At 41.8% G+C, this 26,645-nt stretch overlaps 1 protein-coding gene across 1 annotated transcript in view; it reads left to right on the top strand.

Moving 5' to 3' along the window:
• Positions 1–26,645, top strand: part of ADAMTSL3 (ADAMTS like 3) — a 348,695-nt gene that overhangs the window by 95,431 nt on the left and 226,619 nt on the right. Inside the window, exon 4 of the mRNA XM_043554621.1 lies at positions 8,473–8,600. Within this exon, the coding sequence (XP_043410556.1) occupies positions 8,473–8,600 (128 nt within the window). The remainder of the gene's footprint in view (positions 1–8,472; positions 8,601–26,645) is intronic.

The raw sequence follows: 26,645 nt of genomic DNA, 5'->3' as shown, positions 1-26,645 counted from the left end.
TCCCTCTGCCCTCCATGCCTTCTCTCTGCTGCTGGCCACCATGTGCCACACCCACCCAGGAGGCAGGCCTGTGGGGACCGCATCCATGGTCTCCCTCGCCCTCTGGCTCCTGGCCAGATCTGGCCGCCAGTTGGGTGAGGACTGCAGGGGATTAGCAAGAGGGAGGAGAGCCGTGTATCTGTTTCCTCAGCTCCTACCTTGGGGTTGATGTGGGCTGTAATTCTTTTTTTTTTTTTTTTTAATGTTTATTTATTTTAGAGAAGAGAGAGGGGGAGACACAGAAGCCGAAGCGGGCTCCAGGCTCCGAGCTGTCAGCACAGAGCCCGACGCCGGGCTCGAACCCATGAACCGTGATATCGTGACCTGAGCCGAAGTCAGACGCTTAACCGACTGAGCCACCCGGGCGCCCCTTGTGGGCTGTAATTCTTAACCAAGGCCTTAGCCCCTCTCAGGCAGCCTTTGGGCCCAGCGTCCGCCCACCCTCGCCCCATCTTTCACGCAAGGCCCAGGCAGATGACAAGAAGGGCATCATTCACAGAGCCGGCTCGGTACCGGCCCCCAGGGCGGAGGGGGGTGCTGCAACAGCTAGGGGGTTTCCCGGTGCCCCGTCCACACCTTCGTAAGCAGTGGGTTTTTAGGATGCTCCTCGAGTGAGCCCCATCTGAGAGTGGCCTCGGTGTCCCCGCTGGGACCTGGTCCTCCCACCTAACACAGGGGACTACACTGCTCTACTAGGGGCTGCCTCACTCTCGCGGGTCTGGACGTGCCCAGCGGGGGCTCCTTTGTCTGCACTTGGAGAAGCCTTGGCTGCCCTGATTGGGGAAGTCTTCCTAACATTTGTGGGAGACAGGAGGTCCAACCACCTCCCAAATTAGGAGTTTGGGGCGAGGGTGTGGACGAGGAGGTGGACCCCACAGAACCCGGCTGACTCGGGGGAGGGGCTAGATGAGGTGAGGAGTTCCAGGACGGGGGTGGTGCGCGGCCTCCCAGGTGCTGGGGCTGGCGGGAACCATCCAGGTAGCAAGGTGCTTCCTCAGAAGCTCTCCTGGACCGCACTGACCCCAGGCTCAGGGAAGACAGCCCGTCTGGCTCTCCGCTCACTGGTCTCCTGCAGAGAGGGCTGCCAGACGGGAGGGTCTTTGTACCGCTTCGGAGTTGGCCACGGGACGCAGATGTGCTTGTGTCTGGGGAACAATGAGAGTTTTGGTGTGCTTGGATTTGGAATGTGGTGTGAGCCCGAGGCGTGGAAAGGGGGCTGGAGAAAGAGGTAGAGCGGGTCGCGGAGAGCCAGGAGATAGAGGACGTGTGTCCCGAGGGATCGGTGAAGGGTTTGAAGAAGGTGGTGAAATAATCAGGGCCACGTTGTTGGAAACGGTCAACCGAACCCCAGAGGTCGTTGACTATCGGGGTCATGAGTTGTGGATATTCAGGAGTCTCCCCCCTCCAATTGTGGTTTCGGTCACTGGAGATCAACCACAGCATCACCCTGAGGGAGACGATCCTCCTTCTGACCCAACACCAGAAGGCCAATAGCACCCCAAACTGCATCACACGCCCACATCTTTCACCTCCCTTCCTCTCCTCAGGTAGGCATCCTGTCATCTCACATCATCACAAGAAGAAAAGGGGAGCGAGAACAAGAAGATATTTTGGGAGAGGCTGCATTCACATAACTTTTATTACCGTGTATTGTTATAATCATTCTATTTCATTACGACTTATTGTTATTCATTTCTTACTGTGCCTAACTTATAAATTAAATTTCATCATAGGTATGTATGTAGAGGGAAAATATCGTACATCGAGGGTTCAGTACTGTCTGTGGTTTGAGGCATCTACCTGGGGTCTTGAAACGTATCCCCCATGGATAAGGGGGGACTACTGGATACATTTTTCAGTAGAGGGTCCAAAGGGCTGAAAAGGGAGAGGGGAGATACAGGGTTATGGAGCGTTTCTCAATAGTGCCTCGCACACCGCTTTAGATGTGTCCATGTTTAATATATTCTGGCTGAATTGAATTGTTGAGTCTGTGTGACAGCTTGAGTGGCATTTTTATGTCATTTACCTAATTTATGTATTTTAAAGATTTTTGTTGTTAAAGACCTTAAGGTCACATTAACCTGAAAGAATGTATTTACTGTTAACAAAATCTGGGTCATTTGAGATCTCCTTAAATAACCTTTGTGGTCACATTGGAATGAACATTTATTTGATGTCTGGGAAGTAATATCCCAGTGGAACTTACTTTATTTTGGGTTGTTTTTAATATGGAGCTGTCAATATAGCATTTCCAATAAGTGACCTTATATGTGAAATCTGTGTTTAATTACTAACATTTTTGCAAGACTGGTTAGGACTGTACTGTTCATTATAACTCTCAGATTTAAGGACTTGTCAGGAAAATATTTTATGATTTGATTTATGCATGGAGATCCAAGAAAGGCAAGGAGTCCTCGAGTCTTTATGAGATTGTGAACACACTTATTCCTGCAATACTCTTGGCTTTTACCAGTCCTATTATATAATGAGTAAACAATATCTCTTTTGAATTTTTCATCCAAAAATATTCCCCAGCTATAGCTTCACGTAGGAAAATATGATTTCCTAAGAGATCTCTAAGCCTGATAGTTTTAACCAAACAGCACAAGGCACAGTTTACTTCTCTGGATGCGTTTCTATAGGTTTCCTTTTAGTGGTTCCCCCTCCACCTTAAAAAAAAAAAAGAACTTTTATTGGGTGTTTTATTGCATAAACTGTACATGTTCACTGTATAAAATGGGGAAATATAGATGAGCAGAAGGAAAAAAATCGGCAAGCATTGTAATTCTATCACAGTTCCAAAATAGAGATGAAATTAAGACCACACTTGCAATCATGTTGCAAGACAGAGGTGGAAGGGGTGCTTGGAACAGCAGAATTGGTGCATCCTTGGAAAGCGCATGTCCTTAACGGGGTAGCACTGCTTCTTCGTCAGTCTCCTCGCTCTGGGCTCCTGTGTCTGTCGCTGTCGAAGCCCGACGGCTGATTCTGCATCACCACGTCCCTCCAGGGTCTGTCACCTGCTGCCTGGCTGCCCTGTGACCCGTCCAGGCTGGTCCTCTGGGGACACCATGTCTCGAGCATCAGAAGCTTCCATCTCTGTTTGTGTGTGGGAAATTAACAAATGTGTCTGGGTCGTGAGCATGTTAAGAATGTGTGTCGCTCGTGAAATAACCTAGATACGATCAAATACGAGAAACAGAAGCACAGTTCTGCTCAAAACACAGAGGAAAAAAGAGAGTCTGCACTGAAATAGCAGGGGAGCTCTGTGGTCAGGTGGGGCCACAGCAGCATGTCCACCGCAGGGGAGTGCCGTGGTCAGGAGGGCCACTGCAGCAGGTGCTCTCACTGCGAGTGACGGTAGGGCGGCTGCTGGATTCATTGGGTTCCTGGTCACAAACGCAGCGGGGCATCCGTGAAGAACACGCAGGCTTGCCAGGGTCAAACAGAAGGGGGTTCCCCCTGGGCTCCCCCTGTGACACCCGACATGTGGTTCTCCAGGCCACAGTTGCTCACCTGTCAGAGGGGGCTGGTAGTACCCCCCTGGAGGGTTTGTGAGAAGGTTACAAGGACTGCAGGGAAAGCGCAGACAAGCAGTACTTTCTGGGGGTAGAAACCTATAGATAGGGTTCAGCCAATGGCTTGTAGCGTACTCGCAACATGGGCTTTAGATAATTAGGCAAGACAGTGTATGGAGATGTGGGGGGAGAGGCTGCCTCTTCGGGGTGACCGTCAGGCCAAACATGGATCTGCTCTCCAGCAGTCAGATTTTACCGTCACTGAGTCTCAGAGCTGGGGCTGACAAATGCCCCTTCTCTCGGGAGGCTCACCACCACACTCAGCCCAGGGACATGGGCCCCACCTGATCTAGGTCCCCTGATGGCAGGTTTCTTCCCTCCCCTCCCCTCCCCTTCTTCCGCCTCCTCATATTTGATCATGGCGATTGGTATTGTTTCGTATTTTCACTGTAACATTAAACTGTGTTCACAGATTCCAAGGCTGATTAGTTTGGCCGCTTACTTGGCATTATGGTCTGCTTACTGTTTAAAAAAAAAAGGCAGAAATATGCATTAGTGGAATTCTGTAAGATTAGGAAGCTATGGCCAGCACATTTATCGGGGACTTGGGCGGAACATGGAAGCTGCGAAGCTGAGCGAAATGGCTCAGAGACGGGTGACAGGATCAGGATTCCAACAGATCTCCACAGGCCGGTGTTCTGGGCCAAAAGCAACAAGAGGAAATTCAGCAGTGATTAATGTTAAGGCTTGCAGGAGTAAAAACGGGGGCGAGCTGGCCCTGCTGTGGCTGCTTTGAAAAAGATGTGCTTTTGCAGGATAACAGCTTACGCGTATCAGGACATTCACTTATTACGTTTATTGAGATGATGTGTGGTTCGTTATATATGTGCTATTTTATTTAAATCTTGCTGGGGTGAAGGTTATCATCTCCGTTTTATAGATGAGTTTTACAAGGGTTAAGAAACGGGTCCAAGATTGCACAGCTTTTAACCATTATGTGATACGGCCTCTTTGAGGAGATCCAAGAAGCGGTGTGACTGAAGAAGGAAGGAAGGAGGGAGGTAAGGAAGGAAGGAATGAAGGGAGGGAAGGAAGGAAAAAGAAGGAAAGAGGAGGGAAGGAAGGAGGAAGGGAGGGAGGGAAGGAATGAAGGAAGAGGGGAGGGAAGGAAGGAAGGAAGGAAGGAAGGAAGGAAGGAAGGAAGGAAGGAAGGAACTCAGATTTTACTGGAAGAAAGCTGGAGAGTGGGGCAGTGCTTAGTCTGTGTTATTTTCAGATACAGTGCTGTATTCTGGACTCTGCATTTTAAGACTGAAAATGTACAAACGTAAGTGTGTGCGGAGAAAATATCGACGGAAGAGCTGGGGTGGTTGAAGGCACGAGATGGCTTGAGAACACTTGGGGAGGGCTGTTGTGTGGAGGTGGGTGGGGGCCCTCTGTCCCCTGCTCTGGGAGGCCATGGGGTCCAGGAAAGAGGTTCGGTGTTGCTGTGAGGACGAACACACGGACGTAAATGTCCAGGAAGGACCCAGGTGGCCTTTGTCCTGCCACAACAGGGCTTTTTTCCGAACGTTTGTGCTGTCTTCATGCTCCCAGCATCAGTGGGGAGTGGCGGGATCCAGGTAGAAATAGGGATGCTCTTGCTGCTGTCTGGGTCAGAACGAGTACGTGAACAGGGAAGCCTGGCTAGCCGGCTGGGCGCTGGGGTTTCAGAGCAAAATCCCAACTTCATCTTCACAGTCAAGGACAGGAGAAAAACTCAAGGACCCCTCTTGACATGTGATTTTCTGTTTTCTTAGGGGGAAAATCTCTTACCCAACCAGAGAAACCGAATGCCTGCATTTATAACATGTCTATTTTAGTTATTCTAGAATCCAGATTTTTTTTTTCTTGTAAGTAAAGGTGGAGAAGTTATGGAAACAAACCGGACTCTAACTATAAACCGAACAGATGGGATGGTGGGAATAAAAACAAATTAAAACAATATTGCAAAGAACTCTCAACTTTCATTTAAAAATATATATGATGATGTTTTTCAACTTTTCACATTCAACCTATCGGTAGATCGAGTGACAAAATGAAAAATCAATTTCAGCTGTGTGTATTTTAAACGCTTGCCTAAATGGTTTGGACTCACCAACCTAAACGTCCAGATGAATGCATTAAACTGACTGTGTTTTTTATGAATTAAAACTTTATTTTATGTTATGTTACAGACAGGACACAGCTCCATTTGGTGACGTTTAGTGTAGAAAATTGAACTGAACAGTGATCTAATTAGAACAGTAAATAGTATGGGTTTAATTAGCCCTTATTCGTGATGACAGATTTGATCAGTTGCCAGATATATATCCTTTCCTTTCACTTGACTGTTCCTGAAATATTGCCTCTAGTAGGGCTTCTTGCTGTGCTATAAATAGGTAGCTTGGCAGAAAGCCATGAAATCCACTGACTGGTGAGTCTTCGGTGGAAGTTATTGGGAACCCCTCCTCCCACCTTGCTTCATTATTTCATTTCAGTTTTGAAAGTCCTTTCTACAGATCCCCCTCTTAATTTAAAAATTTTTTTTTTCTGGTCGGATGAGGTCATGTGGCCTAAGGGCTTGAGGAAGCCTGGGCAGTGTCTCGTTCAGCTGTACGCTGTGGTTTATTAGCATTAGGGTTGCCTTCATAAGTGTTCATTGACTGTGACTTAGGGCTTCCCTGTTAAATTCCCCCTGACTTGAACTTTTCTGCCTGTCAGCAGGATGTGTTCTTTGTTCGTTTGACTGCCTGCATTTAATTCAAGTTTGAAAGTGTTTGCTTTAAAATTTTTTTTTTGTTTTTTTGTTTGCAAAATGCAGAGAAATAAAAACAAAAGAGGACAAAATCCTCCAGAGTCCTTGATCCCGGAAGTGGCCACGGCAAACATTTTAATTAACTCACTTCTTTCTCAATGCAGATACCTGGTTACCTGTATGAAGAGTGACAGAGACTTATACTGTGCTCTGAGGATTATCTTTTACCCCCTCCATTAAAAAAAAATTTTTTTTTAAAAAGGTATTTCAAAAAAAAATTGCAAGTTCAGATACAGCTAATATCTGTTATAACACTACATGGCTTCATCAGATGTAAGGTTTTGTCATATTGGCTTCAGATCTTTTATGAGGGTGTAGGGGATAGAAGACATTCAGTCAGCATCCCTTCTGTGTCTTCCGTGAACAGCCTTGGCTCCTAGCCCCACATTCTCCATTCTCAGAGGCAGGTGACTGTCTTTCTTGCAGCCCGTATACTTGTACTTTATGCATTTTGTGGGCGTGCTCACATACACGCACCTTTATCTGAAGGTGAAGAGACAGGAAAGGCCTTGTGTGTTCGCATTTTAGTGTGATTAAACCTTCCTGCCTTTTCCTTTGTGGTTTCTACTTTTGTTGACCTATCTAGGATGGTCTTGTCTACGTCAAGTCTCTACGACTGTTAATCTATAATATTTCTAGTATTTTATAGTCCGAGTGTTTTTAATAAAAATTTCTCATATATCTGGAAGTCATTTTTGGGTATTTTGTGAATGAGTCATCTATGGTTTTTGTGTTGTTTTTAAATACCTTCACGTTGACGTGTGGTCCCATCCTATGTCCTTCTATTTGAGTCTGCTTCTGGACGCCCTCACCCCCCCCCCCAACCCTTTTTTTAATTTAATAGATTTCAAATGCTTATTGCTATGCCAGTTCTCTACTCTTAATTGAGGCAATTTCCCTCCAATTTCCCTTCTTTTACAGTTTTTGTCTTGGCTCGTATAGACATTTATTCCACTAGATGAACTTTGGAATCATTTTGGTGGGTTCCAAGAAGGTTCTCTTGGGGATTTTGATTGGAGTTGTTATACATTTATAGATTAATTTGGAGAGAATTAACATTTCACAGTACCAAGTTTATCCATTTAGGACCATGGTACATTTCTCCGCTTATTCTGTGGAGCCTACCGTAGGCCCTTTAGTAAAGTTTTGTAACTTTATGTAAGCATTGCACATCATTTCTTTTCACAGCTACATTTACGTATGTCTATATATTTTTAACTTCTAACTCTCCTCTTTTCTCCAGAGTATTCCAATATAAGTCAACAATGGCAACTCCAGAAGACTAAGTAAACCAAAATGTATTCATAATGGGCCCTTCTCTGTTTTCTTGGATCCCCAAGGCTTTGTTTACTTTGTTTTCTTGGGATGGAGCCCTTTTCAGGAGAGAGAGTCCACGAATCCTTGTGCAGAAGCATTTCCTTGGAGCTGGTGCCCGTCTGTCTGATGGATAGGCAACTCAGAATTTCAGTGGTGAGAAAGTGTTAGGTGCAAGGTGTGACCCTGCTGTGTAGGTTATAAAACATGATTTAATCTATTTAAATTTTCGAATGATAAAATTTCAGACTTAAAACTGAGCTTAGAGAGGCACCTGGGTAGCTCAGTTGGTGGAGCATCCGACCCTTGATGACAGCTCAGGTCGTGATCCCATGGTCATGGGATTGAGCCCTGCATCAGGCTCTGTACTGAGTGTGGAGGCTGCTTGAGATTCTCTCTCTCTCCCTCTCTCTGCCCCTGCCCTGCTCATGCGTGCATGTGCGTGCACACTTTCTCTCTCTCTCTAAAAATAAACAAACATTAAAAAAAATAAAACTGAGCTTAGAAGCTTCCTGGACCAAACCTTCATAAGGTGGAAAAATACTCACATGCCACTAGTTTCCATATAAAACTACCGTGTGTGTGTGTGTGTGTGTGTGTGTGTGTGTGTGTGTGTGTTAATGTAGTCATCAAGGCAAAGCATCTTTAGGCAAATTTGGTCTCTGTGAACAGCTTAGAATAAGACTCTGGGAAAACTGGGGAAGCTTTGGAATATTTCTAGCGTATTTGTCTACAGTGTATCGTGTTTTCTTTTTCACGTTCTAGACCTCAAGAAATGCTCGGGCCGAGGAAGACAAAGACACCAACTGGGATGCTTGGGGCAGCTGGAGTGACTGCTCCCGGACTTGTGGGGGAGGGGCATCATACTCTCTGCGGAGGTGTCTGACGGGGAGGTAAGTGGGGGCTGGTTGTGGGATGTCAGGGTCTTTGAAGGGTGGGGCTGGCGAGACAGCTCGGCTTCCGGCCTCGGAAGGTACTTTGATGGTGATGTGATATCTGCTGTGTGTAAATATTAGTTATCCTCAAGTTACCATAGTTAAATAGTAATGGTCCCATTTTCACGAGTGTGGCCATAGTCCATCCACGTGAGACCCCCAGCTCAAAGGAGCCTGGGGCACTAGGCGCTTTAAGCTTTGCAGGAGGGAAGGCCTGGCGTGTTAAGTTACTGGCCCCACATTGTCAAGATTAGGGATAATGGCTCGAGTCTTTTGGGTGCCACCCTTGAGTTATTTCACTTTTAATTCATTTCTTGTTCACTTTCTCTGAGCATCCCATCCATTAAAAAGGTAAAGCAAGTTCTGTTTTCACACCGTAGGTATGCTTATATTAAATAACGTGTTAAAATATAAGATTGGCTTCTTAAAAAAAAACACATTAAGTTTGTAAGAAGCCCATAGTCATCACTGCGTCTGAGACAATTTGAGGTAACCCTTCATAGGGCAGTTTAAGTCCCAGCCAAGAATTCATCTCGGCTCTCAGAGAAGACAGAGCCCCAGGTTGATGGAACCTGATGTCCTGCTCCTAGACCAAAGGAAGGCTCCAGGATTATGGCAGCCATCATCAGATTTGGGATATTGTCAGGCAGAGGGGTAACTTGACGTTCCCTGAATAGTGTCAAGGTGTAGATCAGAAATGCAGGGAGAGCATCCTGTGTCTGGCTCAAGCAGGGTTTTGTTGATGTTGCTGTTTTATGGGATATTAAAGAGTGACCACATACGTCCTGCAGTTTTCTTGAGACAGTGCACAGCGGGGCAACTGGGAGATTGTGATGTGGCCTTGGAGAAGGAGGATGCTTAGTCCACCGTCGGACAGCAGGGGAAGGCTATTGGGGGCACTGTCGGTGTCACTGCCCCCAGGCTGAGTTCCCGCTCCGAGCATTGACCCTAAGTGCGTGGTTGCAGAACTGAAATCTAGGGATTAGTTTTGCACAGAGAGATTGGCGTACCTACACCCCCTTGCTGTTGACGTGGGGAGGAAACGAAGGCTCTGTTACTCTGAGTGCGTCGTGCACTGTGCAGGGATGGTAGGGTATGTGCTGTTTGGCGCGTATTGATGCCGGTGAGGTCTGCAGTAGGAGGGCCGTAGGCCTGTGGGCAGGGGTCAGGGAGGGACTTCTCATGTGTGGGATAAGATTTTTCCCACTGCCGTTCAGTCACCTGGGGGAGAAGTTTCCAGCCTAGAGTCTGATGTGTGGAAGGTAGGACTTTGGCTCCACTCTGTGGCCTCCAAATCTGGGGGTCTGAATAATTTGCATTCAGTGATGGGGTTTGGATGGGAAAGGAGTGGGGATTATTTGTGTTTGTCCTTTTTAAAAAAATTTTTTTTAATGTTTATTTATTTTTGAGAGAGAGAGAGCAGGGGAAGGGCAGAGAGAGAGGGAGACACAGAATCCGAAGCAGGTTCCAGGCTCCGAGCTGTCAGCACAGAGCCTGACGCAGGGCTCGAACTCATGAGGCATGAGATCATGACCTGAGCCGAAGTCAGATGCTTAACCAACTGAGCCACCCAGGTGCCCCTGTCCTTTTTTTTTTTTAAGTGCACTTTTGTTTGTTAAAAACAATTGGGGGAATATATTAACGACCATGAATGACCACTTTAATTCTATTGTCATACAACCAAAATGCTCATTTATTCGTTGATTATTTTATTAATTAAAAAAGAACCTTGACTTGGGAATATAATTTTGGTAATTGATCTATCTCCGTGTGTGTGGATTTGCATCTTCGCTCTCCTAACTGGGGCCAGCTGATCATTGAACGCGTCAGATAAGGAAGGGAGGTGGCCGAGTTTCTTCTGTCTTTTCTGCACCTTCCAGGAAGGGAAATTTGGGATGAGGACAGCAACAGGAGAGGAGAGGTCTGCCTTGACTATAGCGAGCGGGCCTCGGTGCTCTCTGCTTCTGCAGGTGTTTAAAGCTGGCTGCTTCTGTTGTGAACACTTGGATGGATTTCTCTGAGACGCCGTGTCCCCTTTGCCCCCAGTCCCTTGGCCTGTCTTGGCAGCAGTTCCCTCCAGATGTGTGTTCACAACCCCGTCTTGCTAATACTGCTCCTTCTTCGGCTCTTGGACAGCTGGGCACCCTCCAGGCTTCTTCCTGTTGATGTCTATCCTCACCCCTTGGCGGCCATCTTGGTAGGTTCCTGAGACAGCGCCATGCTGCCTGTGTCGCACGCGGCCCGCGTCTGGCTCACCTGAAACCGTCTTGCCAACTTCGCTAAATGAACTCTCGAAGCTCAGTGAGCCGGTGCGGCAACAGCTACTCTCCGTACACAGGTGCTGCGGCCAGTCTCTCTGCCCTTAAATTTCTCAGGTATGGATTAGCCACCAACCAACGGCCGGAGGTACAGATTGAACTCTGTAAGTGCTGTCCCTAACATTTCTCCCCCTTGATTTGGGGTTAGCAGATTGAAGGCCTCATCCCTTCTCTTTCTTGGTGGGGCAGAGGGAAAGGTAGGATTTCTCAACGCTTCAGAAATCTTTCCACTCTATCTATAATCCTCCACTGATCTTTCTGTCTCCAAGCACCGGACCCTTTTAAAAATTTATCTGTCTGCATATCTGTCTAAATTCCAGTTAGCTAACGTATAGTTGTATTAGTTTAGAGGTACAGTATAGGGACTCAGCAATTCTGTACATTACTTAGTGCTCATCAGGGTAAGTGTGTTCTTAATCGCCTTGACTTATTTCCCCCAACCCCCATCCACCTCTGGTGGTCATCTCTATAGTTAAGAGTCTGGGTTTTGGTTTGTTTCTTAAACGGTATTTGTCTTTCTCTGACGGACTTATTTCACTTAACATCATACCCTCAAGATCCATCCCTGCTGTTCCAAATGGGAAGAATCTCATTCTTCTCGATGGATGAGTACTATTCCAGTGTGTGTGTGTGTGTGTGTGTGTGTGTGTGTGTACCAAATCTTCTTTATCTGCTCATCCCTCAATGGACACTTGGGCTGCTTCCATAATTTGGCTATTGTAAATACTGCAGTAAACATAGGGGTGCATATGTACCTTTTCAAATTAGTATTAGTATTTTCATTTCTTTGGGTAAATACCCAGCATGGAATGACCAGATACTATGGTAGTTCTATTTTACATTTTTTACAATTTTTTGAGGAGCCTCCACACTGTTTTCCACAGCGGCTGCACCAGTTTGCATTCCCACCAACAGTGCACAAGTGTTCCTTTTTCTCCACATTCTTGCCAACACTTGTTGTTTCCTGTGTTGTTGATTTTAGGCATTCTGAAAGGTGTGAGGTGGTATCTATTGTGGTTTTGATTTGCATTTCCCTGATGATGAGCGATGTTGAACTTCTTTCCACGTGTCCGTTGGCCATCTGGATGTCTTCTATGAAGAAATGTCTGTTCGTGTCTTCTGCCCATTTTTAACTGGATTATTTGGGTTTTATTGGTGTTGTGTAAGTTTTTATATGTTTTGGATGTTCACCCTTTTATTGATGTGTCATTTGCAAATATCTTCTGCCCAGACCCTTTTTATATCTTGACGTACGCAAGGAGTTTAACAATTGTGAAGGACGCTAACACAAAGTCTGCCCTCATCGTTCTCATAGGGGAGGGATATGGAACAAAATATTCAAAGGGTGGGAGCAGCATGTGTAAAAATGCTGGAGCAGGAGATGAAAAGAGGCTTTTATGCTTGGAGAACAATAGAGAAAGGAGAAAACAGAAGGGGCCAGTATTGAAGAAGGAGGTAGATCTGTAGGCCAGGATTCAGAATCTGGTTCTCAGACTTTTGAATTTCAGACACTTGTAAAATTTCACAAGAAGCATATTTGGAATTGATATAGGTTGTCAATTTTTTATTTCATTAAATAAGGACAAAAACAACAAGGAACAAACAGAACGCAGCCATGGTCTTCCATCACAGCCTTTTCAAAAAAGAATTACAATCAGGGTCTTTTCATTTTAGCATCTAAAAGCAGGGCATACTCTTAGATTTAAAAAACCTGCCTTTAAATTGAATTCACTCAGCTTTCTGAAAATCCACTGTTTATCTCTTATTTGTCTCACTTCACTTTGGACTAATATAAACTATCGCAGGTATTAACAGCTCAGCGATGGGCAATAGGGAAGCAGAAATTGAGAAGTAAACATAGGCATGGACTCAGAACTTGAGATTCTAAGATCCCTAAAGGAAGCAATATGCAGAAAAGTGACTTTATCTGAGCCATATTTTTCATCCACGCATTCACTGATTCTTAAGCAATGAGAGGTAGAAAAGCCAAGCCAGAAGGCAGTTACAAAGAGGCTGAGAGGGTAAGCAGATTTATTGACAGTCTCATGGTCCTGGGACATAAAAATTGGGGTTCAAAGCCCTGGTAGACACCTCAGTGATAAGCTGGTATCCCTGAAGCACTGTACCCTAAAAGTAACGGGAAAAACCAGTTCTAATTAGACTAGATGTTGCTAAGACTAAAACTTAGTCTTGAATGAGCTCAACCCCAATTTGAGTGATAAAATTTGTCACTATTCCATCTGCCTCCAAGAAGCTTTAAAAAAGACCCTAAAATACCCTGGAGATTACACGGATTTTCATAGATCATGCCCATAATGTAATAAAATTACCAGTCTTACCATGAGACAGGATCAAGATGAAAAAGAGAATAGAAACAGGTACTGGAGCTGTTGGATCTAAGTGTTGAAAAACACGACAAAACAAAAATGCTGTAATAAATGTGTTTGGTACGCACAGATGACAAAATACAGGATCTTACCAGAGAACTGGGATCCATGAAATAGCATCAAATGGAAATTCGAGAACATAAGCATATGATAACTAAAATTGTGAACTTGGGGTGCCTGGGTGGCACAGTCGGTTAAGCGTCCGACTTCAGCCAGGTCACGATCTCGCGGTCCGGGAGTTCGAGCCCCGCATCGGGCTCTGGGCTGATGGCTCAGAGCCTGGAGCCTGTTTCTGATTCTGTGTCTCCCTCTCTCTCTGCCCCTCCCCCGTTCATGCTCTGTCTCTCTCTGTCCCAAAAATAAATAAAAGTTGAACAAAAAAAATTAAAAAAAATAAAATAAAATAAAATTGTGAACTTAACCACAGATTAGAAATAACAGAAAAGAGGGGCGCCTGGGTGGTTCAGTCGGTTGAACGTCCGACTTTGGCTCAGGTCACGATCTCGCGGTCCGGGAGTTCAAGCCCCGTGTCGGGCTCTGTGCTGACGGCTCCTGGACGTCCAGGCTGACGGAGCCTGGAGCCTGCTTCGGATTCTGTGTCTCCCTCCCTCTCTCTGCCCTTCCCCTGCTCGCTCTCTCTCAAAAACAAACATTAAAAAAATTTAAACAAGCAAATTTTAAAAAATAAGGATATATGTATATGCGTGCGTGTGTGTTTTATTTCTGAGTCCCTCTACTCCAAATAACAGGGATCTGGATTTTTGGTCAGAATGTGATCAAGTCCCTAGTTAATTCAGTTCTGGATCGCCATGGGAAAAATGCCCTTCTGTCTGGGTAAGAATCACTGTTCTAGATGTACTGCATCTTTGGGTCAGTATCTCCATACTGAAAGATCAACAGGAAGCATGGTTGGACGGCGTTCATGGGAAGGAATATTGCCTTTCTGCTAAATGAATTTCTTTTCTATGATTTTCGTGGCTTGCTTTTATTTGGAGATAGTATTTGTGGTACCTATACTTTATGTAACCTTTCCAGAGTACCCTAGCCTGTGTAGGCACTGAGATATCACAGGGACCTCCATCTAGTGGGATCTTAGGTGTCTTTTGCTAGTTACCCCCATCCTGTTATTTGCAAGGAATTCTGGCTACATCGTCCACTTTAATTTAGTGGGTAAAGGTAGGTTCTCACTTAGCCTCACTTTTATGTACAGTGAATGGTATATTTGTGCACCCCCTTTAAATTGTTAATTTTTTTAATGTTTATTTATTTTTGAGAGAGAGAGAGAGATAGAGCATGAGTGGTGGAGGGAGCAGAGAGAGAGGGAGACACAGAAGCTAAAGCAGGCTCTAGGCTCTGAGCTGTCAGCACAGAGCCCAACGTGGGGCTCGAACTCATGAACCATGAGACCATCATCTGAGTTGAAGTCAGATGCTTAACGGACTGAGCCACCCAGGCACCCCCACCCCCTTTAATTCAGACTTGCTTACATTATATCTTGAAGTTCCTGGTTTGTGCACAGCCTCTGTGAATTTCCACATATAATATAGAGATGTCCACTTATTAATGTACTAAGGTGGTCATTTCACTAGGTATTTGTAAGGAAAGGAATTCAATATATGTGCTCAGATTACTATTTCTATTTAAAATCTTTCTCTTTTTTCCTTATGTTTTTGTCTGAAATTTAACCAGAATTTCAGACAAAAACATAAGGAAAAAAGAGAAAGATTTTAAGTAGAAATAGTAATATATTTAAATAGAAATATATATATATTTCTATATATAAATAGAAATATATATATATTATACATATATTCCTGCCGATGAAATTGAAGATGTTTGAAAGCCATATTTTAATAATTACTTTATAGCTACCAGTGCCAATGCCAACAATAAAATAGGTTTTTTTCTGATTTCTCCCTGTACAGACGATGAATATTTTATGCTTTTCCTCTTCACTTCCACCTCTTGGGTTTTGTTGTTATTATTTGAGATTTGACGTTTCAGTGTATTGGCACCAGTATTTTGCTTTATAGCTTTTCTTTTATGATCATATTTCAGACCTTTGTTGAAACTTAATTGTGTGTGCGTGCGTACATTATTTCAGTGCTCATTATCTGTCTTTGTAGTTTCTTCATTTTGAATCATCACTTTGTTGGCAGGGATGTGTTTTGAGCAGTGCTTCTGGAATTTTAATGTGCATATGAATCACCTAGGGATCTTGTTAAAATATAAACTTTGATTCAGTAGGTCTGGAGTGGGGCCCAAGAGCTTTCATTTCTAACAAATTCCCAGGCGATGTCAATGCTGCTTGTCCATAGACCACACTTCAAGCAACAGGGCTTTATAGCCTTTTTAATTTCGGGACAAAGCTGTGGGTCTTATACTTTACGAGTCCTGATGTATCTGAAAATGTCTTTTTCCTGCTTTCACACATAAACAGTGAATGGCTTATTTGGGTATAAAATACCCAAGACACAAATTTCCCTTCTCAAGGCCCAGAGTTCTTTTTCCATAATGTTTGGTGTCCGTGTTGCTGCTCATAGACCCCTCAGGCCAGCTTGGTTGTTTTTGTTGTTGTTGGTCTTTGTAGATAACCTATTTGTTCTGTTTGGCAGCCTAGAAAAGACTTAGGGTTTTTTTTTTTCCTTCATAAAGTCAAGAATTTTATAAGATTGTGTCTAGCTCTCACTCTTTTGAAATTCATTTCTCCTTGGCACATAATAGCTACTTGTGCAGATTTTCATCCTTATTTATTGGAGGAAAATTTTTCTTCTATTATATCATTCACTGTTGGTTCTTGCCCCTTTGTCCTGGCCTTCATGACCATCAGTTGTTTCTGTCTGTGTTCCACTTTTATTGTGTTCTCACCAATCACTTTTCATTGCTTTTTTCTTTAAAAAATTTTTTTAATGTTTATTTTTGAGAGAGAGAGAGAAAGAGACAGAGACAGAGACAGAGAGACAGAGCATGAGCAGGGGAAGGGCAGAGAGAGGGGGAGACACAGAATCTGAAGCAAGCTCCAGGCTCTGAGCTGTCACCACAGAGCCCGACGTGGAGCTCAAACTCATGAACCGTGAGACCGTGACCTGAGCCAAAGTTGGTCGCTTAACTAAGCCACGCAGGTGCCCCACTTTTTTCTTTATATTTGAGAGCGATTTTTCAAGACCCTTGCCACTTGAATTTGTGTGTGTGTGTGTGTGTGTGTGTGTGTGTGTGTGAGAGGGAGAGAGAGACAGAGACAGAGACAGACACAGAGAGAGAGACAGAGATCTGTTGACTTCTTTTTTTTTAATTTTTGGGACAGAGAGAGACAGAGCATGAACGGGGGAGGGGCAGAGAGAGAGGGAGACACAGAATCAGAAACAGGCTCCAGGCTCTGAGCCATCAGCCCAGAGCCCGACGCGGGGCTCGAACTCACGGGCCGCGAGATCGTGACCTGGCTGAAGTCGGACGCTTAACCGACTGCGCCACCCAGGCGCCCCAGAGATCTGTTGACTTCTAATGAAGTTTTAAAATGCTCCTGTGGCATATTTCTTACCTTACATTCTTTCCTTCACATTAAACCTGGTCCTTTTGTGTATCAGTTGCCTTAATCACTTGCATCGCATCAGGCAGACTTTTGTCTTTTTTTTTAAGTATGATATCTGGCTAGTTCATACTTAGTGTTCAGGGTCATCCTCATTTAGGAAGTCTATTTTGATGCCTTGCTGTAGCTTTGATGTTTGTCTTTTGTGCCTTTTAAATTGTTGGCAAAAAGGATTCCTTTTAGGGAAGGGTCAAACACTTCCCCACTCCAACGCCTAACGTAGTATCTGACATAATATTGGGACCCAAACAGTGCTAACTGAATGGGTGGGTGAATGTGAGCTCACTATCAACTTTTTTGGTTTTTTTGGTCAATGCTCCTTCTTTCTGACTAAAGCATCTTTTTCTCCTTTTCCTGGTTGACACATAGCCGACCTTGAAAATGCCTTTGAATCCTCGTTTCTTCCGTTAAGCATTCGTTGGCAATCCCTACCCTTTCCTGGGTTATGTGCACCTCTTCTGTGCTTCCTTGGGATCTTGTGAGTGTTTTTATGAGAGTGTTTCTTCCACCGTGTTGTTTTATTTTTCTGTTCTCCACAGTCGAGACTAAACTGACGTGGTGTGGATTGTTTCTTTCAGCCCTTTACTTTATGTTCCGTGTTACTGCTGACATATATTGGAAATTTAGTAAATTTTATTTTACAAATAAATAACTGAATTAATAAATCCCAGGGCTGATTTAGAAAAAAGCCTGTTTGACTATAGTGCAGGTCTGTGGGATGGGGAAGCGTGGTTCATTTGGTGAAGAATATTGACAGCTGTGTTGGGGAATATGGACTTTTTACAGTGAGATTTGTAAAAAAGCTTATACATGTTTATTTATTTTTTCAGAGATGTACAGGAATATAGTTTAAACAGCCAAATAGCTCATCTAGGCTTGAGGTGAAAAGCAACAATCTCCTGGTCCCCTTCCTGCCGTTGTTTGATTCCCCAGGGGCGGCTGATTATTTTTATATTTATTCTCAATTCCTAATGCTTCTTTTGCAACTTCTTGATTGTTCAGTTGTGGGCATTATCTCTTAGCTTCTTATTTCAGAAGATGCGGAATTTAGCAATGTTTCACATTTCTTGTTCCCGGACTGTGCATGTACATACGTTCGCATGCACACACACACGTGCAAATACTCTCTTTTAGTTCCTCGTCTCAGTGTCATGTGCAGCTTTGGCTAGACCACTGTTCAGGGTTTAAATTATTACAACTTATGGGGCACCTGGGTGGCTCAGTCGGTTGAGCGTCTGACGTCAGCTCAGGTCATGATCTCACAGTTCATGGGTTCAAGCCCTGCAACAGGCTCAGAACTGACAGCTCAGAGCCTGGAGCCTGCTTCGGATTCTGTGTGTGTGTGTGTGTGTGTGTGTGTGTGTGTGTGTCTCTCTGTCTCTGCCCCTCCCCTGCTCACACTCTCTCTGTCTCTCAAAGGAAAAAAAAACCAAAAAAACGCTAAATAAAATAAATTATTACAACTGTGATCTTTCTACTACTCACAGCTGAGTGATGTAAAATAGTATGGCTATTTTTCCTTTCCAGAGTGTATTTTTCTTTTCTCTAGAATCCAAAATTGGCTCATTTGTTTTCTTAGTTTTGTACATTTTTATCACTAATTAAAAAAAAATAGTTATTCGGATTTTCACTCATTTTTCTAATTTTCATTCTCCTTCATCTTCTTTCTCTTGGATTTCCCTCCTAGAGAGTTCCTAACAGCTTTTTAAGCTGCGAGCTAGTTGCCTCTATAGCTAGGAGCTCAGGGTGTCCTGCATTTCATCGTACTGTCATCCCGGGAACGCCATCTACCTCTCTCCTGGGTTAGATCTCCTGTTCCCCCATCACTTCTCTCTCTTTTTCTCTCTTTTTTCCCCCTTAACTTCCTCCTTCTTTTTAATTAGTACATTTTTCAGGAGCTCCCTGGATATTTGAAAATGTCTTTATTTTACTCTCAAAGTTGAAGGATGATTTTCGAGAAATAGGATTATATAAAAATTATTTTCCCTTAGAAACTCGAAGGCATTGCTTCACCGTCTTCCAATATACAGTGGTGATATTGTGACATCCGAAGGCATCCTGATTTCCTGTTCTTTTTTCCTCCTCTCTGGATGTGTAGAGAAGCATTTGTCTCCTAGTTCTCTGAAATGTTATCATGCTGTATCTTGATGTGGGTCTGTTTTGGTCCGTTGTATGTACTCACCATGGATTCTTTCACTATGAAAATTTATTCCTTTCAGTCTTGAATTATTTCTTTGATGATTTCTCCTCTTCATTTTTTTCTGTTCTCTCTTGTTGAAACTCCTATTATTCAGATATTAGATTTTTTATTTTCTTCTCTTTGTTCATTTGCCCTATTTTCTGGGAAATTTACCTAAACTTATTTTCCAGCTTGACAAGTATTCTAAATGTATATGTATATGTGTGTGTATACACACACACACACACACACACACACACGTATATATATATATATATTCTAGAATATTCTATATATTATATATAGAATATATGTTCTATATTTTATATATATACATATATATATGTATACACACACATATTCTCTCTCTGTTTTCTTTTTCTGAGATATTTTTTGTTCCTCGAGTTAAAAAGAATATAGCATTCTGTCCCTGATTTCCAGATGCAATATATTTTCTTTTATTTCTGAGTATATAAATAGACTTTTTGAGGACAAAGTTTTCTTCTCACATAGCCTTAGTTCCTTCCAAATCACAGTTTTCTATTCCATGTATGTCATTGTGGTTCATGTTAGAGACTTTTGTAAGATTTCCGGTGATCCTTATTTGTTCATATTTAAGAAAAATAATTGTGAGCTTGATTGTAGGGGGTTTGGCTAATCTATCTTATTACCTAATGATGCTCTAGGTGTTTTATTTTGGGCTGGTCTGTCTTGTCAGATAAGGATCTTTTTTTAAAATGTTTATTATTTTGAGAGAGAGAGAGAGAGATCATGAATCCCAAGCTGTTAGCACAGAGCCTGATATGGGGCTTGATCTCATGAATAATGAGATCGTGACCTGAGCCAAAACCAAGAGTTGGACCCTTAACTGACTGAGCCACCCAGATGCCCCCAGACAGGGATCTCTTGATTCCAATAGTCTGGAAACCAGTGGAGCTGAAAACTATGGTCTTAGCACTAAATAGATGAATTTTTAAATTTAATCCTTGTTTTCAGTATGGTTACCTTTGCCCTTAATTGAACCCAGTTATCTCTCAGTCTGGAAAACTTTTTGTTTTACTGTCTTTAGATAATAACATGCAGCATTTTGCCAAAGGAAGGAAGGAGAGCTGGGAGTCTAACTGCTCCTTGGGCAGACTTTCAACGAGTTTTACTGTTTTTGGCCCCAACTTTATCCCACTTCCAGAAATATCTGATGTGCCTTTTCTGGAGCCTTTTGTGAATTCTGCAGAGCAAATTGAATTGCTTTTAAAAATTCTCCACTGCTGTCTTTGGATTTTCTTTCTTCAGTCTGTGAAATCCAAACATATCCTTAATATGAAGGAATATGTAGCTCCATAGCTATTATGGAAATTGAACTCATAATGTAAAAACTATGTACCCCCAAACAGTCTCCAGGCCAAGATTGTTTCACTGATGAATTCTACCAAGTGTTTAAGAGGAATTTACACCAATTCCACACATTTTTTTCCAGAAAACAGAAGAGGAGAGAATACCTCCCAATTCATTTTATGAATATAGTATCACTCTGATATCAAAACCAGGTAAAGACAATACAAAAAAATAAAGCTACAGACCAATATTCCACATAAATATAGGTGTAAAAATTATTAACAAAATACTATCAAATAATATTTAGAAATGTATAAAAAGAATTATACACTATGACCAAGTGGGGTTAATTTCAGGGATGTATGGCTGGTTCAGTATTTGAAAGTCAGTCATTGTAACCAACTTAGTTATCAAGCTAATGAAGAAACATTCAAGGTGCCTAGGTGGTTCAGTCGGTTAAGCATCTGACTTTGGCTCAGGTCACAATCTCATGGTTCGTGGGTTTGAGCCCCACGTCAGGCTCTGTGCTGACGGCTCAGAGTCTGGAGCCTGCTTCAGATTCTGTTTCCCTCACTCTCTCTACCCCTCCCCTGCTCTCTCTCTCTTTCTCTCTCTCTCAAAAATAAATGAACGTTAAAATTTTTTTTTAAAAAGAAGAAAAACTTCATAGAAGCATATCAGTTGATGCAGAAAAAGTATTTGATAAAAGTCAACACCAGTTCATGATAAGGAACTCTCAGAAAAATAGGAATGTTTCTATACTTATTTTTAATACTGTATATTATGATTGATGGTAAAGACTCTCTAAGATCAAGAATAAGGCAAGAGAGTCTATTTTCACCACTCTGGTTCAACCCAGTACAATAAGGGAAGAAAATAAAAGATGTATCAGTCCAAAAGAAGAAAATGAAACTGTTCTTATTTGTCTATGTAGAAAATCTCAAGGAATCTACAAAATAATTCCTAGAACTAAAAAAGTGAGTTTGTCAAGGTCAGAGGATGCCAAATAAACATACAAAATCTATTTTATTTTTCTTGTTAGTGATGAGTACATAAAAAGTGAAATTAAAAATATAATACTATTTACAATCACTCAAAAAAAAAAGTTAAATGCTTAGTTGTAAATCTAACAGAATATGTACAGGACTTGTATGCTGAGCACTGCAGAGTTCTGAGGAAAGAAATCAAAGATCCAAACTAATGGAGAGGTTATGTTCATGGGTTGGAAGATTCAACGTAGGAAAGATGTCAGTTCTCCCCAGATTGATTTACAGGTTTATCCTAATTTCTCTCAAAATTCTAGGAGGATTTTTTGTAGATTATTCTAAAATAATTATTCCAAAACAACATTATTCTAAAATTTATATGGGAAGGCATAGGCCCTGGAATAGCTAAAACAATTTTGGAGAAAAGAAAAAAACAGAGTAGGAGGATTCAGTCCACCTGATGTAAAGTCTTATTATATAGCTACTAATGAAAGCTGTGATATTGTCAGAGGGATAAACATATAGATCAGTGAGAGAAAATATTTGCAAACCACCTATCTGACAAAGGACTAGTAATCTAACTTCAGAACTCTTAAAAATCAATGATTAAAAAAACACACAATCCAATTAGAAAATGAACAAAGACACAAACAGATGTTTCACCAAAGAGGATGCATGTATAGCAAATAAGGACATGAAAAGATGCTTACCATCACTGTCTATTAGGGAAATGCAAATTAAAACCACAATGAGATATCATTACATATGTAGCTTGGCTAAGAAAAACAGTGACATCTTGAGATGCTGGCAAGGATACAGAGAAACCATATCACTGATACATTGGTGATGGGAAAGTAAAATGGTATAGTCACTGTGAAAAACAGTTTCTTTAAAAAGTAAACATACAACCCATCAGGAGTACTCCTGGGCATTTTTAGCAGAGAAGTGAATACTGTGTTCACACAAAACCTTGTACATGAATATTTTTTTTAATTTTTTTTCCAACGTTTATTTATTTTTGGGACAGAGAGAGACAGAGCATGAATGGGGGAGGGGCAGAGAGAGAGGGAGACACAGAATTGGAAACAGGCTCCAGTCTCTGAGCCATCAGCACAGAGCCCAACGCGGGGGCCGAACTCACGGACCCCGAGATCGTGACCTGGCTGAAGTCGGACGCTCAACCGACTGGGCCACCCAGGCGCCCCAGTACATGAATATTTATAGCAGCTTTACTCATCCAAAAAGAGGAAATAACTCAGATGCCCTTCAGTGAGTGAATAGTTAGAGCGGGGTGCTTTCACACCATGGAATACTATGCAGCAATAAAAACAAATGAGCCAGTGATACATGCGACAACCAGAATGAATTAACACAGAAATTGCTGAGGTAAAAAAGCCATTCTCCAAATGTTGCAAACTATGTAGTATTCTTAAAATAACAACAACAACAACAACAAATAGAAACAGAGAACAGATTAGTAGTTGCCAGGTATTAAGGAGGAGGTAAACATGAGAAGAAAGAAAGTACTACAGTTATTAAAGACAACTTGAAGGATCCTTGTGGTGATACAAACGTTCTATATTTTGACTGTATAAATGTCGGTATCCTGATTATGTTATTTTTCTATACTTTTGCAAGATGTTAACATCGAGGGAAATAAGGTCAACTGTACGTGGGATCTCTTTTCATTATTTCTTACAAATGCATGTGATTTACACTTATTTTTAAATAAAAGATTTAATTTAGTTAGAAAAAAAAACTCCTGGAAATGCCAGGTAAAATAGAATATAAATCTTTTAAAAAAATAATAAAACCGAATGAAGAGTTATTCCATGTTCATGGATAGAAAGACTTAATAATGTGAAGATGTCAGTTCCTCCCAACCTGGTCTATAGATTCAGTGCAATCCCAATCAGAATCCCAGCAAGTTATTTTGTAAGATATTGACAAACTGATTTTAAAATGTATGTGGAGAGGCAGACCCAGAATAGCCAACAAAATATTGAAGCCGAAGGACATTGTCGGAGGATTGACACTATCTGATGTCTAGATTTACTATAAAGCTGCCATAATCAAGACAATATGGTATTGGTGAAATAATAAACAAATAGGTCAGTGGAACAGGATAGAGAGCCCAGAAATAGATCCACATAAATATAGTTAAGTGATCTTTGACAAAGGAGCAAAGGCAGTACAATGGAGCAAAGATAGTCTCTTCAAAATATGGTGTGGAACGACTGGACATTTTCATACAAAAAAAACACAGAATTTAGACACATATTTGCATCATTCATAAAAGTTAACTCAAAATGGGTCATCCTATACATAAATATAACACAGAACTATATTCTAGAAGATAGCATAGGAGAATATAAGGATGACCGTCAGTATGGCAATGACAATGACTTTAGATACACTACCATAGGCACTTCATTGAAATTAAAACATTCTGCTCTGCAAAAGACAATGCCAAGAGAATGAGAAGGGAAACCTCAGACTGGGAGAAAATATTTGCAAAAGACACATCTGATAAAGAAATATACAAAGATCTGTAAAAAGATTTTCTTCAACGATAAGAAAATGGACAACCTAATTGAAAAATGGGCCAAATTCCTTCATAGGCACTGCACCAAAGAAGATATGCAGATGGCAAATAAACATATGGAAAAATACCACCCATCGTATGTCATCAGAGAAATGCAAATTAAGCAACAGTGAATCACCACTACACATCTATTAGGTGGCCAAAATCTGAAACACTGACAACACCACACGCTGGCGAGGATGTGGGACAACAGGAACAACACGGTGGCTGGTGGGAATGCAAAATGGTGCAGCCACCTTTGAAGGTGGTTTAGCAGTTTCTTGCAAAACTAGACATACTTTTACCACTCTAGCCAGCAGTTGCACTCCTTGGTATTTACCAAAAGAGTTGAAAGCTGATAGCTACTCAAAAACCTGCACACGGATGTCTGCAGCAGCTTTATTCATAATTACCAAAACGTGGAAGCAACCAAAATGCTCTTCAGGAGAGGAATGGATAAACAAACTGTGGTCCATCCAGACAATGGAATGTTATTTATTGCTAAAAAGAAATGGGCTATTAAGCCATGGAAAGACATGTAGGAACCTTAAATGCATACTCCTAAGTGCAGGCAGCCAATCTGGAAGGCTTCATACTGTGGTTCTAACTGTATGACATTGTGGAAAAGGCAAAACTATGGAGACTGTGGTTGTCAGGTGTTGGGGGTGGGGAAGGGATGAATTGGCAAGGCACAGAGGATTTTTATGGCAGTGAAAATGTTCTCTGTGATGCCATAATGATGGATACATGTTGATATACTTATGTTCAAACCTAAACCTACTGGATAAACCTCAAGAGTTAACCATAACATAACCTATGGACTTCGGGTGATTATAATGTGTCATTGTAGATTCATCAGTTGTAAAGAAGGTACCACTCTGGTTGGGGATGTTGATAATCGGGAAGCTATGCTTCTATAGGGGCAGAGAGATGAGTATGGGAGCTCTCTGAACCTTCCCCTCAATTTGCTGTGAACCTAAAACTGCTTTAAAAAATAAAGCCTTCTCACCAACAGTGCTTGAAGTTTCCTTTTTCTCCACATCCTCGCCAACACTTGTTACTACTTGTATTTTGATTTCAGCCATCCTGACAGGTGTAGAGTGATATCTCATTGTGGTTTTAATTTGCATTCCCCTCATGATTAGTCGTGTTGAGCATCTATTCAATGTGTCAGCCATCTGTGTGTCTTCTCTGGAAAAATGTCTATTCAGGTCCTCTGCCAATTTTTAATTGGATTATTTCTTTTTTTGGTGTTGAGTTGTGTAAACTCTTTATATATTTTTGGAATAAGCCTCTTCTTGGGTATATCATTTGCAAATATGTTCTCTTATTAAATAGATACCCTTTTTGTTTTTTGTTGATGGTTTCCTTTGCAAAAGCTTTTTAGTTTTTTGCGGTCCCAGGAGTTTAGTTTTGCTTTTGTTTCTCTTTCCAGAGGAGACATATCTAGAAAAATATTTCTATGGCTGATGTGGAATGCTAACTGTGCAGTTACTGTAGAAAACAGTGTGGATGTTCCTCAAAAAAATTAAAAATAGAATTACCGTATGATCCAGTAATTCCATACTGAGTGATTTACCCAAAGAAAATGAAAACACTAAAAATACTCCTCTGTTTGTTTCAGCATTACTTATAATAGCTAAAATATGGAAGCCACCCAAGTGTCCATCTATAGATGAATGGCTAAAAAAGATGTGGTACATATAAAAATAGAATAGTACTCAACCATGAAAAAGAATGAAATCTTGCCATTTTCAACAACATGGATGGAGCAGGAGGGTATAATGCTAAGTGAAATATGTCCATCAGAGAAAGACAAATAGCATAATATTTCATTCATGTGTGGAATTTAAGAAATATAACAGAGGAAAAAGACAAAAACAAAACAAAACAAAACAGACTCTTAAGTACAGAGAACAAATTGGTGGTTGCCAGAAGTGAGGAGAGTGGGGGATGGGTAAAATAGATAATGTGCTCCTCCTGGTAACCATTGAGTAATGTATAGAATTGTTGAATTGCTCTATTGTATACCCAAAACTAATATAACGTTAAAAGTTTTAATGAAAAAGTGAAGGTGAACCTACAAGAAATAAAGGAAATCAACAGAACCAAAAAAAAACATAGAGGTACCTGAATGCCAGACCAGTCAGTGCATACCTGATTCTATGCCTACGTGAAAATGGAGAGGGGTTCTGTTGGTCTCCAGAACTCAGGCTGTTGAGTTTTAATTCCTTCATTTTCACAAGAGATCAGGTCTTGAGTGTATATGAGGCACAGTGTAGGAACTCCAACCATAATATAAAGGCAGGACTTTTGAAGTACATATGTTTACTAAAAAGATGGACTAGGACCCCCCCAGCCCTGCAAAAAAAAGGGGGAGCCATATGCCAGCATAGAGAATTTTAGATTCTTGGTTTCAACACTGAATTTAAAAAAGTTTCCACTTTGGAACAATAGACCTGTTCTTCCAAGAGTTTGAGGTACATGCATATTGATTTACATATATCGGGTATATTGAATTAATGAATATATCCCATATTATTGTGGAAGCTTTGAGGTGAGAAATTAATGTGAAAAGTGGTCTTGTAACCCTTGATAGTATGAAGCTACTAGCAGTAGTAAAAGATATGG

The sequence above is a fragment of the Prionailurus bengalensis genome, chromosome B3, assembly GCF_016509475.1.
Source record: "Prionailurus bengalensis isolate Pbe53 chromosome B3, Fcat_Pben_1.1_paternal_pri, whole genome shotgun sequence".
Lineage (NCBI taxonomy): Eukaryota > Metazoa > Chordata > Mammalia > Carnivora > Felidae > Prionailurus > Prionailurus bengalensis.
Note: the sequence above shows the minus strand (reverse complement) of the source record. Positions and strands in the feature narration are given on the sequence as shown.